The sequence below is a fragment of the Anser anser genome (genome assembly GCF_964211835.1).
Source record: "Anser anser genome assembly, chromosome: 2".
Lineage (NCBI taxonomy): Eukaryota > Metazoa > Chordata > Aves > Anseriformes > Anatidae > Anser > Anser anser.
This window is the reverse complement of record NC_139721.1, coordinates 141084630-141104729: the sequence shown is the minus strand read 5'-3', so window position 1 is coordinate 141104729 and position 20100 is coordinate 141084630. Positions and strand designations below refer to the sequence as shown.

Below are 20100 nucleotides of genomic sequence, written 5' to 3'. Positions count from 1 at the left end.
ACTACTGATCCCTGGGGCTCTGCAGCATAGTAGCAGTATGTAACGGTTTTATGCTCTAGCAGGGCACTGAACCACTATGTATCTCAGCAAGGAGTCCATCTTGCCTTAAATTTACAGCTGAAAGAAAAGCATTTCAGTTTGAAGAGGGTCTAAATTGTTTATGTATTACTGGTTGTGTACACACCCTTCCTTTCTGAAGTACAACCTGTGTTAAACTGCGGTAGGACTCTTAGGACATTTTGTAGATATTCCTCATGGTAAAATAGGTCACATCACTACTACACCATGTAGCACAGGAATATATACAGTCCTTATAGGTCTGTATTTTCAGTCTTTTTGTCCCAGTCCAAATCAAAGCAATGCTTGAAGAAATGCCTTCCTGTGACTACATACACTATCATTCTGCCCCCGTTCTGCTTAATGACTGTCAAATTATACAGGGGAAATGTTAAATTTAAAAAGAGGATGCTTTCATTCTTGTCTTCTTGTATATCATAGGTGCATGTGGAGGGATTGTAACAACTGAAGAAACACCTTCATTCCTCTTCTCGCCGGGCTGGCCCATGAATTACAGAAATTTTGCTGACTGTGTGTGGCTTATCAGAGCTCCTGGATCCACTGTGGAGTTTAACGTCCTGTCTCTGGACATAGAATCTCACAGCTCATGCAACTATGACAAACTTATTATCCGAGATGGTGAGAAGCCAATCTTGCCCTACCCGAATAGCATGAAACGGTAATAGCTAAATAGGTCCCAGCACTGTGAAGTCTCTTGTCCATAGAGCTTACGTAATCCAGATAGCAATAGGAACAGCATCTACACCAGTATTCTTCCTCTATGTTGAGACATTCTGCTAGTTTAAACAAAAGTAGTAAAGTTTTGCAAAATATTTGTTTGTCTGTAAAAATATTTCTCAGTCTGTGAGGGTTTAAAAATCTTGAAAAGTACCTGCCTGAAAGTATGAGAGCCACAGTGAACAAAAGGCAAAGTGAAGTGATTTCATTTTAATGTTTACATTTCTTCTTTTGATTCCAGGAGACACTAGTCTTTCTCCAGTGCTGGCTATTCTGTGCGGACGAGAACCTCCTGGGCCAATAAGATCAACTGGAGAGACTATGTTCATCCACTTCCTGTCAGATGGCAGTATCACTGGAGCTGGGTTTAATTCCTCATATTACAAAAGTAAGATTTGTTTCTCTTTTTCCCTAGATAAATGTCTGCCTTGCTGCTAACAACTGGAAAAGGAAAGAAAAGACTTGTAATGACATTTTTAGCAGCTGTCTACAATCTATGCCATTAATCACACAGATCAATTATCCAGGTCTCACAGATATACATTAAAAATCTCTGACTTTGCAGAGGTACAATTTGCTATTTGTCCAGCAAGGTTATGCAGTAAAGCATGATTCAAACAGACTAGTTACTTTTCAGAGGTTAGAAAAAGGTTTCGCAAAAGATTAGAACAGCTCAGCTGAAGAGTGAAAGAGAAAGAATTCCCAGCTAAGAGAAGGAAGTAAATGACTCAAAGCATAGACACTAAACAGAGAGAGAGAGAGACGTTGAGAGCTGTGTAAATTCCTGCAGAAATAAGCAATTTGCAAAGGCACTCCTCCCACACGCACTTCGGGCTGGTAACAGATTCCTGAATGGGCTGAGGCACCAAGGAAGGTGTCACAATAACAATGGGAAGCCAGGAGAACTTTTTATTACTGAAATCTATCTTGACAGTAGGTGACAGTGGTTTAGTCCATGAAGCAGTGAACTCAGACATCATAAGCATTTGCTCATGCAGGTCCTTGGCACAGAGGCCGTGCTTACTTTTCTGTTAAGTCTGAGAACTGAGTTTAAGTGTCAAGATGTTTGGTGTGTGTCATCTTGCAATCTACTAGTTTGTATTTGGGAGATCATTCATTGTGTGCATTGCTCTATGGCCTTCAATTCTTCATGTGCTTTTACCTTTCACATCTTCCCTTTAGGAGAGAGGTGGTTTTTTTCCAAATAAACAGTTGACACTAATATTTTCCCTTTCCTTCAACTCCTTTCTCCCAGGTTGTGGAGGCTATTTGCATGCAGACAGGGGTGTGATCACATCACCCCACTACCCTCAAGATTATTCTCCTAATCTGAATTGTTCCTGGCATGTACTGGTAACCTCTGGATTTGTCATTGCTGTCCATTTTGAACACCCTTTCCAGGTTAAGAGTGAGGATGCTTCCTGCAACCATGGAGATTATGTAGAGGTGAGGTTATTGGCTAGGTCCCCGAATCACAGAATGGTTGAGGTTGGAAGGGATCTCTGAGGATTATGTAGTCTAACCCCCCTGCCAAGCAGGATCACCTAGAGCACATTGCACAGGTCTACATCCAGGTGGATTTTGAATATCTCCAGAGAAGGAGACTGCACAGCCTCTCTGGGCAACCCGTTCCCAGTGCTCTGTCACCCTCACAGTAAAGAGGTACTTTCTCATATTGAGCTGGAACTTCCTGTGCTTCAGTTTGTGCCGGTTGCCTCTTGTCCTGTCACTGGGCACTACTGAAAAAAGCTTGGCCCCATCATTTTGATCCCCTCCCTTCAGACATTTATACACATTGATAAGACTCCCTCTCAGCCTTCTCTTCTCCAAGCTAAATAGGCCCAGCTCACTCAGCGTCTCCTTGTATGACAGATGCTCCAGTCCCCCAATCATCTTAGTAGACCTAAATGCTCAAAGGTGTTAGAGGTTCTGAATCTTACAATTTTAGTGTCTGTGAGGCAGCCCAGGCTCCTGGGAGGTGGAAATACCAAACTGAAATACCACAGATGATATAATTTCTCTCTCTGTCTTACTTATTGCTGTGCATTAATTAATCAATTAATAATTGTTTTCCCCTACGGCTGGGAGCATTGAGATGGAGTCTACTCAAATCTTGCATGACCTTAGCAATTTTTCTTTTTCTAGCTGAAGAATGGGTTAGATGCTGCTGTCCCACCTTTGGTGTCTGGAAGGGGGAATGGTCGCTTTTGTGGAAGCAGCCCCATTTCTACCATGTACACCACAGACAATCAGCTATTTGTGCACTTCATTTCTGACAGCAGGAATGAAGGTCAAGGATTCAAACTGAAATATGAGGCTAAGAGCCTAGGTAAGTCTAGAAAATAAACATAACTTCTGCAACTCAATAGAAATAACTCGCAATTTGTCCTCTTAAATGAGGTTCTTGTTATAAATCCCAACAGACAGGGAAACCTTATGGCAGGGAAAGCTTTGGTGGGAAAGTAGCATCTGAAATAAAGGAGAGCTGTTCATAATTCATGCAGGAAAGGAAAAAAAGCCTAGAAACAAGAGCATTATTTTGGACATACACTACCCAGTGCAAGTGCTAAGTAATGTCAGCAATGATGTAGGCAATTATGTCTGGAAAGGTGATAACATTTCTCACAAGTTTTTCTCTCAGCTGAGAAAATAACATTCCCTGCCTGAGCTAACATTTTTCAAAAAATGAAAAAACAAAAGACTCAGGTCCCATGGGTAAATCAGGGATTTGATGTTTACAGTTATTCCACTGTATTCATGCCACATGCCACTTGGGACACCAGGAGGCCTCTTGCTAAACAGTGTAACTAAACAAAACTAAGGTAACCTGTCAAACTACTCACATTTTTAAGTGCCTTTTTTCCTGTTTTCTGCCTACTTTTCCCTTCTGCCACAAAGAATTATTGTTAGTATTTCTGTCCGGTATTCATAAAGGAAATAGGTGAAGCTGTATAATGCTGTTTCTACCACTTCAGTTTAGAAAGCTTGACTAAAATCCTGTGTTTACCAGCATTGTTATAACAATTTTTTTTTTGTCTGACAGAAAGCTGTCAAAATAGAATAAAGGACCTGAACTAATCTTTACGTTTGCTCTGACTGGCATCTCTCATGCATTCATTATTGTCTCAAACAGGCATTTCAAGCATTTCAACTTTTGGAAAGCAGAAGTAGGGAAAGAATCACAGAAGCATTGATGAGTCTGATCTGTTGGCTTTCTAGCTTTAAGAATTGGGATAGGAATAAGGCAGAAAATATATTTCCTGCTTGGCTTTGAAGCAATCCAAGGAAGACCTGATAGCAGTTTAATTCAGGGACCAGAACATGTGGAAATGAGGAAGGCTAGGTAAATGATTTCCCACAGTAAGTAATAAAAAAAAATAATAAATGTTTTTGATGTAGCTATATGACACTGAAAGGAAACTGTGCTGGAATATTGTAATGACTCATATTTTTGATGCCTCACCCACTTCCTTAACATGTTTTTTATTGGCGATCTTTTCTTTCCCAGATTGTGGAGGGAATATTTATATCAATGATTTCAACCCCAGTGGATATACATCCTCCCCCAACTATCCGGACAGTTATCCCCCTCATGTTGACTGTGTCTGGACCATAACTGCTCCTAATGGACATGCAGTAGAGCTGCAATTTGAAGATCAGTTTTACATTGAACCTTCACCAAAGTATATATCCACATTATTTTGCCTGTGTTTCTTCAGAGACTTAATTTTGATTTTTCTTTCCCTGTTGCTTTCTCTAATTCCTCTCAGAGCACACTTCCAGATTTACAATCAAAAGGGATTAGGAAATTTTTAGAATAGATCACTGAAGCTATCAAGTCACTGGTATACATTCCCAGAACTTTGCAGTGTATGGTAGAGATAAATGTAACAGACAGGGAGGAAGCATCCATGGTAGAAAGGTGTTTTCTGTAAAAATCTACGCACTCTAGTCCTTTCATATTCATATTTTCATTGTGACTACCAACTAGTTTTAAATCCAATGGATTACCACCATAAATATTTGCCTCCCTCCTCCATTGCCTGTCTGCTGAGTTGCAATGGGTCTGCATGTTTTGCACATTGACCCCAACTCCCCTCCACAAAGCATAAAACAAGACCTAGTTTTCAGCTGATGTAATTTCATTGAAGCCATGTTCAGAAAAAAATGGAGCTGGAGGGAGAATCTTTAAGGTGTCCTTCCTCTCTGACGTCCCAGGATGTCCTCTGCAGGCTGCTGCATCGTTCTGAAAGCAAAGCTGTTGGTTAAGATGTTTTGAGTCTTTCTATGCCCGCCTAAGTAGGCCTCCGTATTTGAATTTTTATTCCTTTCATTTGTCTTATATCCGTTCCTCAATTCATCAGTCATCAAAGAGACTTAATAGGGAATAGCTGCTGAATCTGAATTCTACCAAAAGACTCCTGTTAAGAATAGCCACAACTACTTTGCTAGGGCTGTTCATACTCCTCCAAAGGACAAGCTTCTGTCAGATCTGATCTGATTATAGACTGGGCTTTGGATGAATCTTTGTCAATGTTTCTAGCACTTTTATTCACCGAAATATTAGATGGCTATCACTGATCATGAACTCGTTGATTCTGTCCTGGTCACACTGCATGGAAACTGACTGATCTAATTCACTACAGCTTCATGGCTTTGTACCCTTATGGAATTAATTTAAAACAACTACTGCTATACATTGAACAGAAAATTCTCTCCTCTTCTAGTTGTACTTTAAGTTACCTAGAGCTACGTGATGGCGCTGACTCCAATGCTCCTGTCCTTGCCAAGTTTTGTGGAAGACTGATCCCAGGCTCACAGAGATCCTCAGGAGCTGTCATGTACCTGAGGTTCAGGTCTGATGACAGTGTCACACATGTGGGATTCAATGCTAAATACTCAATCGGTAATGCTTGCATTTATCAATTTCTCTCATTTTAGAAAAGACTTTGGTCTCAAATACCAGGTTTTTGAAATGGGGCTTCAAACATATATAAGAGGTGGATTGACCACCACTTGCCTCTTTCAATTAGTGTTAGTGCTAATGCATCAGAATCATCATATGGGTTAACATCAACATGTTCTATATCTAGCAAGAGACAGAAATTATGGGAATAGGAAACTAATCATATCTGCAGAAATGGAAACAAAGCCTGGGTAATCTCTGGTAAAAGACAATTATCAAAGGGGCAGTAGCAAAAAGGTCAAGGCAAGTAAAGTCATGTAGCATGATTTAACTTTTAATATGCAAAATTAGCATCACTTTCATGAGCAGGAACCTAAAGGTGAATGCAAAAATTTGCAAAGTTAGCAGAAGAACAACTCAGGAACTTCTGTATGCAAATATAAATCAATGTATAATAACAATGGTGCTAGACAAACAGGCGCAGCACAAAAATGAAGTAGAAAACGAATGAGTAGCAAGAATTGTTATGTGTAAGTTGGAAGAAGAAATATTTTTAAATTATTTGGTCTCAAGCTGCAAAAACGAAACTAGAAAAGACCAGCAAAGATCTAAAATCAAATAAAAAAATAGTATTTTAACAGATTCAGAAAGAGGGTACATTTTAGTTTTTGATAACGTTAATAACCTTCAAAGACCAGCAGATATTATGTTAGTGTCACTTGCATAGAAAAAGTCTAGGACGGTTAATTTCTCAAAGGCAAAAAAGTAGACTGCGCTTTATGCAGGATTTTGCTGATTTGGTTAATCTCAAACCCTAAAGCCAATACAGTGTCCTGTGATATTTCTGAACCTGAAAACTGAAGCGACTTGCAAGAAAATGTTGTAAGTATACTAAGCTGCAATTTATAATGTATTTATGTATCCATAGAAAGATTTAACCTATCATTTCAGCTGCATACCAAAATCACTAATCACTCAAAGCAGACAATACATACACTATTGTTATTGTCATGAAAAGTTTGTATCTACCAGACACACAGAATATACTGTAAAATCCAATATATTTCACCAGGGAATATTATTTGCTGGGAGCTGTAGTATTATGAGTTTGTATCTGCAGATACCACAGATAAATGAATCATCAGGGAGAAAATTAAATATTAAATAGTTGTTTCCTGAATTGTGCAATGGTTCCTTATGAGAAGGCCTCACAAGGAGTGGTATACACTGACAATTAGATGTTTTTTTCAGTCTTTTTCTGAAGGGTGTTTTTTCTGGTAAATATGGATATGGGTAGAGATAAAATATAGACCTTGATATCTGTGAGTTTATTCAAATTAATGAGAGACAGGACAGAGAGGAAGGGATGCTTGCAATGGAAGGGTGTATATGACAAAATAAATAAATAGATAAATAAATTGAGGACTGGATGAATTAAAAGGAAAATGTGGAATATTTTTGGTCAGAAAGCAATTACTGCAGTTACAGAATGAGTTGCTTGTGCCTTAGCTTTAAGTCTCGAGTGTTCTTCTACAAACCAGATGGTCTTTCTGAAGTCATTTAAGCTATCAAGCAATGTTCTTGCTTTTGCAGCTCCCTGTGGCGGTACAGTGACAGGACAAACTGGCATCGTTCAAAGTGTGGGGTATCCTGACCTTCATTATCAAGACAACCTGCTATGTGAATGGTTTCTGCAGGGGCCCAGGGGCCACTATCTTACCATCACACTGGAAGACCTAGATATTCAAAACTCCTCTGAGTGTGCAAACGACTTTGTGGAGATCCGAGAATACAGTGCTTCTGGTCTGAGAATTGTTCCAGTGTTTCTTACCCCTTCCCTAATAATGCTAAGAAACCTCAGCTAAGGTTCCTTAAAGCATTCCACATTGGGCATAAAACGTCCCTTTCAAACGTACAGAGTTTGCTCCTCTTTGCCTTGCTTGTGGAAAAAAAGGCAAACGAAACCGTTCTATTTTCCAACAATAGCTTGATTTTGCTAGTTTACTCAAGCCTGTCTGGTTAAACTGGAAAGCGATCACAGAATCACAGAATCATTAAGGTTGGAAAAGAACCCCAAGATCACCTGGTCCAACCATCCCCCTACCACCAATATCACCCATTAAGCCATGTCCCTAAGCACCACGTCCAACTTTTCCTTAGACACCAATATTGATCCTTCAATGTAAATGGAAACAGAAATAATATTTTTGATATCAAATTGTCTTTCTGTATTTGATTTTTGCAGGAAATTTGCTGGGCAGATACTGCGGTAATACTCGCCCTGATGCTATGGATACCTCTGACAGTTTTGCTTATGTCAAGTTTGTTACTGATGGATCAGTAAATGCCCGAGGATTCAGACTGCGCTTTGATTCCAGTGCTGAAGGTTGGATTTGTAATATTACAGTTTAATTTCAGGAAGGAAACACACCACACACCATAACTGAACTAGTACAGCATGCATTGTAAATCACTTATTGTTGGAGCGGTGTATATTTGCTCTTCAAATGTAACTCTAGGTAAAGTATGAAGAGCTCTCTGATCACTACTTAGCAAAAAGTTCGAGAGACATGCTGTCTCTATAATGGATGTTGCCTTCAATGGTAAGTTTCAAACAGCAAAGCACACTCTTCTGCACTTTTTCTATGCAGCAGTAACTCCAGGGATCCTTTATGTTATTCTGTTCCTCTAAGGCCAGTGGTATTCTTAGATTTCCCTGAAACAAATAGTTTGGAGTTAATGCTTTGTTTTGGTTTGTTTTCTCATTTTAACTGGCATAATATTTTGTCTCAAAATGAATGAGTTTGGGAAAGGAGGGAGAAGAGGAGCTGATCATGTAAAACCTCCATCTCTAATGGAGCGTTCTCTTCCATAACAAATGTGTCACCACAAACCACCTCTAGACTTGCAGAAGCACACTCACATAATGCAGTTTACCATACCAGATTGTTTTCCCCAGAGAGTTTGCCTTTCTAAGAAAAAGGTCTTTCCAGGCTTAACATCAGTGATGATGATAGGATAAAAAGAATCAAAAAACTGCAGAGATATTAAAGTGGAAGGGACCTCTGGAGAGTTTAACCATCCTCCTCACGCAGGGCCAGATAGAGCACATTGCCTAGGATTGCCTAGGACTGTGGGCAGTTGAGTTTTGAACGTCTTCAGGGATGGACACTCCGAAACCTCTCTTGACAACCTATTCAAATGTTCACCAGCCCTCACCATTGCCTCTTGTCCTAAACACAATGACTTCACCAGGACTAAGGATAAAGTTCTATTCCTGTTTCTCACTTCTCTTATACGTATTCTTGAGTGTCCTTGCAATGCTTATCCTGGCAAAATCTAGCTACTTTTAAAAAATTATTTGCAGTAGTGGTCTCAGTAGTGGTCAGCCATCCACTTTTTAACTCTTTCCAGCTCATTTAAAAGCTCAGCTGAAAGCTTTCTTATCCTTCATCTTTGCAATAAAATAACAGAGGAGGAAACAATCTCCAAAGGAATGTTATTTCACTCTCAGGACCCTGTTATGCAGTCACAGAAGAGAAACTGTATTAGCAAAAATGAAATGCAGGTGGATACACAGATTAGATGATTCTGTAGGACTTTGTGAGTGTGAGGAAAGGGACTAACTCTCCCACTGCACTCCATTAAACTATCTCTGTATTTTAAGAAGAAACAAAGAATAAATTGGTAAGCTTACACCATTAATATCAGAAGGAAAATGCACTATATACCCAAGATCTTTAACATTCTTTCATCAGAGTGAAATTTGATATTTATAACAAAGATGGGAAAAAACACAAAATAACTCTACTGAAAAAGTGTTTCTTTAAGTCCTTTATGGCTTTTTCTCTACCTCTGTTAACCAGCAGTGGAAAAATCCATCCTTCCATTATTACTCACTCTAAGGCCCTGCCCAGTCATCTTGACGGCAGAAATGTCTCAATCCTGCCACAGTGAGAGGCTTGTATCGCTTGACATCAAAGCCTGTGGGTCACTCAGCCTTCTGAAGTCTGGCATAAACCCTTCAGAGAAAGGCGTATTAATAATTGGATCTGCTATGGTCTATTATCATTCAACTTCTTTTATGGCTGGCAGGAGCTCAGCTGATTAGAAAAACATATGGAGAGGACAGGCATAGCTAATCAAGCTCTCAGTGTCTCTTTTTCTTGCATTATTAATGTGTTTTTTGTTGTTGGAGGTGGTTTTTTTTTGTTTGTTTCTTTTAAGTCTATAAGTAATGCCTTACTCTAAGAAGTGTCCTAACATTTGGGTATTTCAGAATGTGGTGGGGATTTTACTGCCCCTGTTGGAACATTTACTTCCCCCAACTATCCCAACCTATACCCACATAATCGAGTGTGTGAATGGAGGATCACAGTGGAAGAAGGACGACGTGTCACCCTAACCATTAATGATATGAAGACTGAAGAACATTGGAGGTGCTCATCAGATTATATGGCTGTGAGTATTGTGTCTGAAGGCAGAAAATGCTCTTCCTAATCACTTTATGGAGCATTAATGGACAAAATATAGCTGAAAGGTAATTTATCTGATTTTAAAACAAATCCTAATTTCATCCAGGGGAAACAGATAAAAGAAAGTTAGTTCTGCAGGGTGTCTAGACTCATCTGTTTGTTTTAAAGTATGGACATTCTGGAATTCATGGGCCAGCCGGAGGGGAGGACTTGAAGGATCAGTCTTCAACTTCGTTAATTTAACTGTGGGTAGAGGCACCTCCGGCTATTCCAGTCTCTTGTGGACATCCAGATATACCCACTGTGGGATCTCCAAGTTTCTCATAATACAGCCCTAACTTGCTCACATTCTTCTCTGTCAGCCTTTAGCATCCAGGTCTCATGAATGCTTTTGTCCTCCCATCTCCGTAGAGTGTGTATGTGTATATGTATGTATGTATATATGTGTGTGTATATATATATACACACCCTCATATATATGAGTGTGTAGTATATGTGTGTGTGTATATATGTATACATATATATATGTGTGTGTATATATATGTGTGTGTGTATATATATATATAAGGACCTTTTCCTATAGAAATCTTTGGAATTCGCTCTTTATTAATTATGGAAAAAAGCTGTGGGGTTTTTTGAAAGCCTTCAGTGTTTCCTCTCTGTGGACACAAAGTCCATCAGTCAGTTCCAGGTCTCTTTTGACTTTGAAGGTTGTTATTGCTGTTGTTACTTACTGTTGTTAATTAAAAAATAAACAAATTAAAAAAAAAAGAAAGAAAGAAAAAAAGGTTGGGGAGAGGGGTAGCCAAAGTTTGCAACAAACGGCTAATAATGGACCTCTTATATCCTGGAAAAAAGATAGGGAAATCCCAGGAAATTCTACCTCTTTATCACCCTCCATCTTCAAAAATATATATTTTAGTTATTTTAGCATGGTTATTTTTGATTTCTGTTTAATGCAAAAAGAATTTCAAGCCTGACACATTGAACTGGGCCTGGTCAGATGTATAAATGTCTCACAAATATGACTTGTCTATGAAAACTGCAGGAAAGGGAGACAGTACTGTGAAGTGTGATGCTCTGAAGACTAAGGCAAAAGTCATAATGAGTCTATCTCCTCCCTAGCCCTTTTCCCCCAGCAAGGCAGAGTTCCTAAATATTATCTGTATCCTGGGTCCTACCAGCACATATTGTTAATTTTCCCAGGTTAGTAGTGCTGGAATTAGCTTTAGCATGATCAGAAGCTAGCTCATGTACAAATGTGAGGGGGTGAAGTAGCTCTACATTGTGATTTGCAGATGATCATGCCCTTGTTTTCCTCTACAGATGCTTTTAGATACACCACAGGGAGCTGTTTTTTTTTTTTTATCGATTAATGAAGTAATGATCTCTTAAAGAAAGATCTGTCCTGCCAGCTTTTTCTTTTTTTTTTTGTGCCTTCAGCTCTCTAATTTTTTCCAAATCTCAGTACAAAATGTCTTTTGTGCTTTGGTTGCTGAGATTGTAGTAGAAAGAAGGAAATTAACTCCTAGGCTGAAGGCTGTGTGAAAGAAACTGTGCAGATCACATAATTACATCTGGATCATCAAAAAGTGAAACGTTTGAATTAATAAAAAATGCCCACAAGCACTGAATATTTTTTAGGAAATTTTTTGATAAAGATGATATTTGTTTTAAAAGGAATACAAAGATGATCATTTGAAATTGAATTAATATGATTAGTAGCTTGCACTTTTAAGTGATTGAAGCTCTAAATATTGAGGTAAAATACTGTATTCTTCCCCAATCAAACTGTTTCAATTTTTGGATGAAAAAGAGAGAGAGAGGAAATGTATTTTGCCAAAATAAGGAATGTGTTTTTGAAGTTTTACTTCAAACCCTCATCTACTCAAGTCAATGGAAGTTTGTTTCAAGGTTTTGAGTAGATCTGGGAACTAACCTGCTATGAGAGATGTTAATGAACCTTGTATTAAAAGGGTGAAGCAGTGTTACATGACACAGTAGATGTGCATAAGAATGTATTTTGTTCTCAGAAGAGTTATTTTCACCCAACAGGTTTACAATGGCCTCAGACAGAACTCTCCCCGGCTGGTGAAGCTGTGTGGTGAGGTAAATCCAGGCACTGAGGTGAAATCCTCTGGAAACACTATGAAAGTCATTTTGGTGACAGATATGTCTCATGCAACCAGAGGATTCAGTGTCTCATACACATCTAGTGAAGATGCAGGTAGTATATATGTTTGAATTAAATTAATTAAATGATTGATCTTTGGAGGGTCATTTCATAGCTAAAGTATTGGTGCATATCAAAAAAAAAATGACCTAGGCAGCTAACAGATCTCTGATATCTTTTTCTCTCTCTTAAGTTGCCAGATAGGAGTATGTCACATCTTTAATTAGGTGAAAGGACTTGAAAAAATGGGAAATTCTTGGAGTTAGGGACTTCAAATGAAAAGAACAACCTCTGTTATGGATCACAGTCCTTACTCTTACTACTGATTTATTGTTTTGTACTTAGTCTTTAGTAAGAGATGGACCGAAGTGGGTTTATTCCATGAGGAGATCCAAAAGGCATAGTGCCACAGACAACTTGAATAATTCAAGTGTTTCCTTATTACTCAGGGGGGTAAATAATTTACTGTATCTTGTGAAAGAGTGCTGCTAACCTACTTTTGCAAGCTCATCCACCAGGGAGGATATAGTTGGCAGAGCCCTACTACTACAATCTTGAGTCTTTCCAACTTGATTTGTTCCCCCCACATGCATTCTAATGTAGCATGAGTGTACTACTCTTGAGGGTATGTTCCAGAAAAATCTTCTCTTGAGTTTAGAATTAGGTAATGGGTAGGGCTGAGCAATATCTAATTGGAGCTGCGATGGGATTTTTTCAGAAAGTTAAATAACACTTGTTGTATTGATGGTGTTGTTGAAATATTTTGGTACTATGAATAATCTTTATTTCTTCATTTTATACGTGTTTTCAAAGACTTGCCAAATAATTTCCAGGATGCTAGGCAAGAATTCTCTTGTATACAGCAGTAAATTATAAAAAAGGAAAAAGGTAGAACAACTTTTGATCTAATCAGTACATGTCCTTGCTGATATGAACATATCAAAATGAACAGGGACAGGAGTTCCATTCGTACAAGAATTGTTACTATTTTAAAATAAATTATATTGTTTCTGCAGTGTGTGGTGGAACTCTGATGGGATATACAGGTGGGAATTTCTCTTCTCCTGGTTATGATGGTATCAAGAATTACACAAACAGACTGAACTGTGAATGGACCATTGAAAATCCCTCCCATCACAATTCATCCATATATATCTCTTTTGACGATTTCCACCTGGAACATCACCAGGACTGCCAGTACGACTATGTCGAGTTACGAATAGGTTTGTATGTTCAGCAGCAGAATGGATTAAGCTTATCAAGATTCTGGTTGTGCAACTGTGTTTGTTCATATATATTTATTTATGAATATATTTGTATTTGTAAATATTATTTAATTATAAATAGTTATATTCATATATATTTGCAGAGCCTGATTGTTGTAGGGTTTGTCCATTTGAAAGAGTGTCCATATGCATGCCTTCCATGTTGCCTCCTAGCCCAGGGGTGGGATTTTACTGACATTGCAATCAGTGCACAGATCTGGTCGCTCTTTCAGGGGAGAAAATGCAAAAGTGGCGCATAAATCTTTGGGGTATAAATTATTCTGTGGGGATTGCCATACATACCTGACTCTCTCTTTACAAGGGACAATATGAATTTCACCTCAAATCCCTTGAAAGAATGCAGCCAGGCAGAAGCCATAACAACAGTTTATTTCATTTACAGCCCATTTTCTCCCTGCTCCTAAGATATCTCCAGGGACAGCAGGAGTGGGTTAAAGAATGCTTTAATTATTCATATGTTCTGCATTCCCCACTTTTGTACTCTATGAGATGTTTCTCCAAAAACAAATTCCTATTTCCTGTGATACTGGATCACTAAATACAGAACGAAGCATTTAAAAGTAAGAGCAATCACAGGACTGATGCACCAGTAATATCTCTGCATGTCCGAGAATCTTTAGCTATCTGCAATAACAAGCAACTGGAAATGTCATATGAAAATTGCTCAGCTAATGCCAAGTGTAGTATGAAAGCTCCAGCTGTCTTCTTCACTGAAAGGATGAATCGGAAAGTCCCAGTGAGAGCAGGTTCTAATTTACCAGGAAATTGTTTCTGAAAGGTGGGGGTTTGAGAGCAAGAATCTGTTACGTACTCATATGCATTCATTAGAATGAGAGCACTTGGTTGCATCTCATCAGTTTGTCATGTACAGAGCCAAAGCATGCATTGCTGCATAGCCTAACAATTCCCTCCCACATATGCACTGGAACTGGGAAATAATCAAAAGAAAATTCAGAATAACTTTTAATAAAATATATCTGATTATTTACTCACCTGTTCCCACTACCCTCACTTTACTGTGAACCATAGGCCTTCAGGCAATACAATCAAAAGAAAGAAGAAAAAAGGCAGTCTTATTTTGCTCTGCAATTTTGTCTTCTAAATAGTAATGCACATTTTGGCCATACTAATGGAACTGCAATTTCCCAAGAGCAGCCTCATGTCATAGGCAGAATGCGCTAATACTGCTCTGTATGATGACAAGTAACTTACAGTAAGCAATGAGATACAGATGGTGCAGAATATCAGGAAACTCAGATAGGTGCTGTTTGAGACTCCCAACACTGCAGATGTGAATTTGGGGAAAGGTTCAATTCAGCAGGAAGTTACCTGGGAAACCCATGTGAAGCCGAGGTGTGTAAAGTTCTTTTGAATTACTGAATTACCTATACAACACACTTAATTGTACTGTATGGGGGTGGGAGGGAAGGACAGAATTGACTTTATGTATTAATTGAGAAATACTTAAACCAAAAAGAGAAAACTAATATTTCAAATTTGTTAGCATAAAGCTTTATATGAAGTTAGGTTATCATCCATGTGTAGTTTGCACATGGTACTACAGCTGAACATATTGCCACAGCTAAATATGCACCTAACTGTTGGGTTCAGGGGAGAGTTCTTTGGCTTTTGCAGAAGACTCTTGATTTTGTCTTTCAGACCATTCCTTTCAGTTGGAAACAAATCCTGTGGCACAACAGGGTCTTCTGTTTACACTTTCTGTTTATTAACAGTCTACATCTGTGGCCAACTAGCTATTTGTGAAAGCAGTAACTGGTGTCCAGACACTTTCATGCTGTACAAACTGAATAACCTTGATTACACAAGTCATGTAGTCAGTCACTTCCCAAAAGTGATCGAAGTGCAAAAAAGTACATTTCATCTCTTAATGCTCAAAGTAGTTATAATTTTTCCCCAAACCATATTTTACCATGAATGTCTTGTGCTTGTACAGCTCAGTATCATTTTTAGTGCACGTTAACAAGATAGGTTTCACCACTTCTCTGTGTAATTTTCTTAAAGAGAGTTCCTTTATATGTTATCTTTTATCCCTGGGGCTCAAGGCATTTCAAATGGTGGGCTGTGTCACTGTATATGACTGAAGGATGAAGCTATTCAGCCATGCTACTTGGAAGAATCATGCTTGAGCTTAGAAGACTGCCCCAAATTTCTACTTCCTGGTCTCCTGCCTTCTTTGCAAGAACACACTGATACTTGGCACAGAGCTAGGAGTTGCTTTTGAACAGAGAGATACTTTTAAGACTAGCACACTGCAGATACTAGACAAGCAGATTTAGGAACGGCATTGCCTGCATGTCTTGAGGAATACTATTACGCTTATTTTCCTTCTCCTGAGCATATGTCAGTAATAAACAGAAACTGTTATTCTACCAACATGATGGAATAAGAGCTTTCAGCAACATGAAAAAACATACAGCATCATGGAAGTGCAACTCTGTGTGTTATGCTTTCTTTTTAGGTTTCAATGATTTGAGCAAATGTCAGCATGTTTTTTTTGTTGTTGTTTTGGTTTGTTTTTTTGTTTGTTTGTTTTGCCATACACAGAACAGTGTGTACAGCTCACTGGGAAAGAGATGCCCATGATTAATACAGCAGTGACAGCTTGTTCATGGATGAAACACATCTCTACATAGTAGAAAGCTCAAAATCTGTGTTGACCTTAATGAGGATGCCATGAACACAGGCTCGATGGGCTTCCATGCAATTAGGTCTTCAGGCCATCTCTTCCCACCATTCTGCCCCAAAACTGCTGTAGATCAGTTGCTGTGTTTTCAGGACTGATGGGTCATGTTAAACAAAGATGTGCAGCATGGCAGGGACAGGAGAAAAGCAGCCCATGGTATTAGAAGGATAGTTAATACAGCATTGAAGAGAACTCTATCAATGAAGAGATGCCACCAATGAACTGCAGCACTCCACCAATACATGCAACAATCAGATAGTATTGTGTGATATACACTTTTCTTTGTTTTCTAGATGAAATGAAATGCATGTTTCCCCTATGTATTCTTTTACATTATTGTAGCTGTTTTAGGATTCAAAAAGTGTATGTTCTCTTTCTTTGCTCAGGGGATGTTGATGGAGAGCTAATAGCCAAACTCTGTGGTCAGGCTGCACCATCAGTGCCACTAGTAATAGCTGCCCCCCGGATTTGGGTACACTTTATAAGCGATGAAAATGCAGAAGATAAAGGATTCTGGGCCCGCTACACGTTTGAAGGTAAATGGCTCGATAGACTATTGCCCTTGATGACTGAGGCACTACTGGGGAATGCTGGCATTCATTTGGTGACACTGAGAATTCATACTATGGGATCAGCTCCCAAAGAGGTCCTCAGAAGTTACACAGTTCCTGCCACTATTTATATCCATCTAAAACAAACATATGCTAGCAATTAACTTTCAGATTTATTTTCTGTCTCTCTGTTTCCATTCCCTGAACCACATTTGAGTTTTTGCAATGCACTGCAACACTCAGAACAGCTGGTTGCTCTTGGGAATAGGGATGTAGCAGGTAACACCAGCCAAGTTTGACTTACTTCAAACAGGCTCCAGACTGCTAGCATGGCTCAGATGCATTCTGCTGCTTGAACCTTTGCACTCATTTTGAAATCCACTTAGAGCCATATCAGTGCAAATTACACCACTTTGCCATTTACAGGCCAGCACAACTATTCTTCCTGTCACAGCTGAATTTAGCCTTGGTGCTTATCTAGACACATCAACAACTTTTTCACTTAATTGTGTTGGTCCAAGAATGGCACCAGTTTGCTTAGGAGTCTGAGATAAATGAATAGACGACATGGCAGAAGAAGCAGCTGTACATGTTAATTGGCAAAGGTTTTGCAGAGCTATATTAAGTGTCAGAAAAAAATATGAACTCTCAAGGTCATTCCATCTGCTTACTCAGTTATTCAATGTCAAAGGTTTTAAGACTTGGACTTTCCCTGATAATTTTTTCATTCTTACCTATATCAGTCCAACTTGAATATATTTTAGTACTGTTTCAAGCTGAATAATAGTCCAGTCATTTGCTTGTGGTGTTCAGTTCCTAAAGTGTACTGAAAATTTATTTTTTGTCTTCAGCTTGTGGTGGTATACAGTCAGGTGAAAGGGGAGTTATCTCGAGTCCTAACTACCCAGAGCCATACAGCAACCTGAATCACTGCTCCTGGTTGTTGGAAGCCCCTGAAGGTGCAACCATCACTGTGAGTAAAAATGCCATGATTGTGTGTGCAACTGGCAATGTGAGGAAACACCCTCTGAATCTTGAGGAAGAGGTTCGAAACAATTTGGAGAATAAGAAATGTGAAAGAATTAAAAATCTCCCCATCAGCCTTTTCTAAGGAAGAGGGAGAAACAAAGGTAAAGCAACCGACCTAGATTGTGCTTTTTAGAAAATAGAAAGATCCCTATCTAATTTAACCTCAAGCCATAACAATGATTTCTACTTTAAAAGGATGACTTTCTCTGTATAAGAAAATTAAAATAACTCATGTTATTAGATGCACATGGATATTGTCAATATCATGAGAATAACCTGATGCATGATGTTTTTGCATCTCTGCAGAATAGTTACAAGACACTGGAAAGTTACTTTTGGGTCTTAATGGCAAGTCTAGAAGACAATATAATTGCTTGTACAACTTACATCAATGAGACAGCACCCTTATATCCTTATAACTAAAAATGAGCTGCCTGAGGTGCCACTTCCTTGAGCCACACTGCTGAGAGACCAATCTAAGCACCTTTAAAGCAGTGCTAAACTTCACTTACTGAATTATTTGACTGATCCTTTGGAAAACAACTCTAGATAGTGATACTTGAGGTCTAGGCAAAAATAAATAAATGAATCTGAAAAGCAATTTTGTAAAAACACATTGCAGATTTTCACTATTTTCCCTGTCATGTTTTCTTTATTTACAGCTACAGGGGAATTTCTTTAAAGTGCAAATCCATAGTCCTAATTGTTCTGTTGCATGACATTTTGATAACTGAATAGGTATTTGCTTATTTATAGGGAATACAGGAAGATCTTAGTAGAACACAAAAGTTCTATTTAATCCAGAAATTTCTTTAAAGCAGAACTAATCTTAAATTTCTGTTTTCAAAAGACTGAGTAGCAGCCCCCTCAGTGAAGGCAAACTAACCTTTTCTGGTATAAACTATCAGTTTCAGTTGCTGGTAAAGTTCCAAACTTAAACCATTTGAGATAAATTTATATTTGGTCTTTGCCTCAGGTAGAGCTCTTTTGGAAAAGAATAGATGTAAAAGTTACTGGAATACGTACTATGTATTTGCTAAACTTTTCCACGAAGATCCCAATCCCGGAACTGGCAAAAAAAAAATACTAATTGGAAGAGGGCCAGGCAGTCATTAGTGAACATCAATATTGCAATATCAACAAATCCAGGAGTCTACTGAATTGGCAATCTAAATGTGTGAACTGGAAATCCCACCTGTGGTCATATCGCTCCAAGGACAAATATTATCAGTGTGGGAAGGAGATAGGGGGAGTAGCTGCCACTCCAGCCCAGTCTATTTGTGTGATGCATTCAGGCCCACAGAACCAACCATGCAAATATTTCTCTCAGATTTAATAGCAACTAACGTTATTTTTAGCAACTTTTAAGTATTCTGATGCAAAATAATATGAGAAAAAAATGCTTATCTTTCTGCTTACATAGCTACTTATAATTCCATAATGAGAAGCCGTGAGAGAGCAGGAGTGTAGTTCAGCACTTGTACATATTCAAGACAGTTCTGAAACACACTGAACTTCAACCATATGGTTAAATCTCAGTATTGCCAATTTTGAACCTGAGTGTTTCTCTTTCATTTCTGCCTTCGTGCTAAGTAACTGTTGTTATTTATAGCAGCAAGACTCCACGCAACACTTGCAGGAAAATGAAGTCAGGGTCAGACCTCTGATCACACCCGAAAATCACTGTGCTAGGATGGCTACGGGAACTGACGGGAATTGTTCTAAACCCTCCACCTGTGTGGCTGGTGCTAGGCCCTAAATGCTGCTTTTGTATTTTGCAGCTTACTTTTACAGCCTTCCACGTTGAAAATCATTCACTTTGTAAGTGGGACTCTGTTACTATCCTGAATGGTGGCTCTCCTGGCTCTCCTGCCATAGGAAAATATTGTGGAAACACGTCCCCTGGGACCATTCGGTCTGGTTCCAGCAAGTTAGTTGTTATCTTTAACTCTGACCATTCAATTCAAGGAGGTGGCTTTTATGCAACGTGGACAGCAGAATCTCTAGGTAAGAGAAAAACTATTCTGTTTTGTTTGGTCTAACACTGCAGTACATCATATCTACCCAGCACTTTTCAACTAGAAAATGAAACAGGATTCCTTCTCTTTATATTCCAGAACAAAGTTTATATTCCAGAACAAAAGGAATACCTGTCAATATCTTCAGCATTCCTGAGAGAAG

The 20100-nt window shown here is 38.7% G+C and overlaps 1 protein-coding gene across 1 annotated transcript in view; it reads left to right on the top strand.

Moving 5' to 3' along the window:
- The window catches only part of CUBN (cubilin), a 143717-nt gene that overhangs the window by 91452 nt on the left and 32165 nt on the right, over positions 1–20100 (top strand). Inside the window, exons 40-53 of the mRNA XM_083823596.1 lie at positions 499–696; positions 1037–1183; positions 2051–2241; positions 2941–3124; positions 4304–4478; positions 5523–5701; positions 7295–7504; positions 7947–8087; positions 9981–10162; positions 12232–12403; positions 13366–13572; positions 16726–16875; positions 17742–17863; positions 19701–19926. Of these exons, the coding sequence (XP_083679722.1) occupies positions 499–696; positions 1037–1183; positions 2051–2241; positions 2941–3124; positions 4304–4478; positions 5523–5701; positions 7295–7504; positions 7947–8087; positions 9981–10162; positions 12232–12403; positions 13366–13572; positions 16726–16875; positions 17742–17863; positions 19701–19926 (2484 nt within the window). The remainder of the gene's footprint in view (positions 1–498; positions 697–1036; positions 1184–2050; positions 2242–2940; positions 3125–4303; positions 4479–5522; positions 5702–7294; positions 7505–7946; positions 8088–9980; positions 10163–12231; positions 12404–13365; positions 13573–16725; positions 16876–17741; positions 17864–19700; positions 19927–20100) is intronic.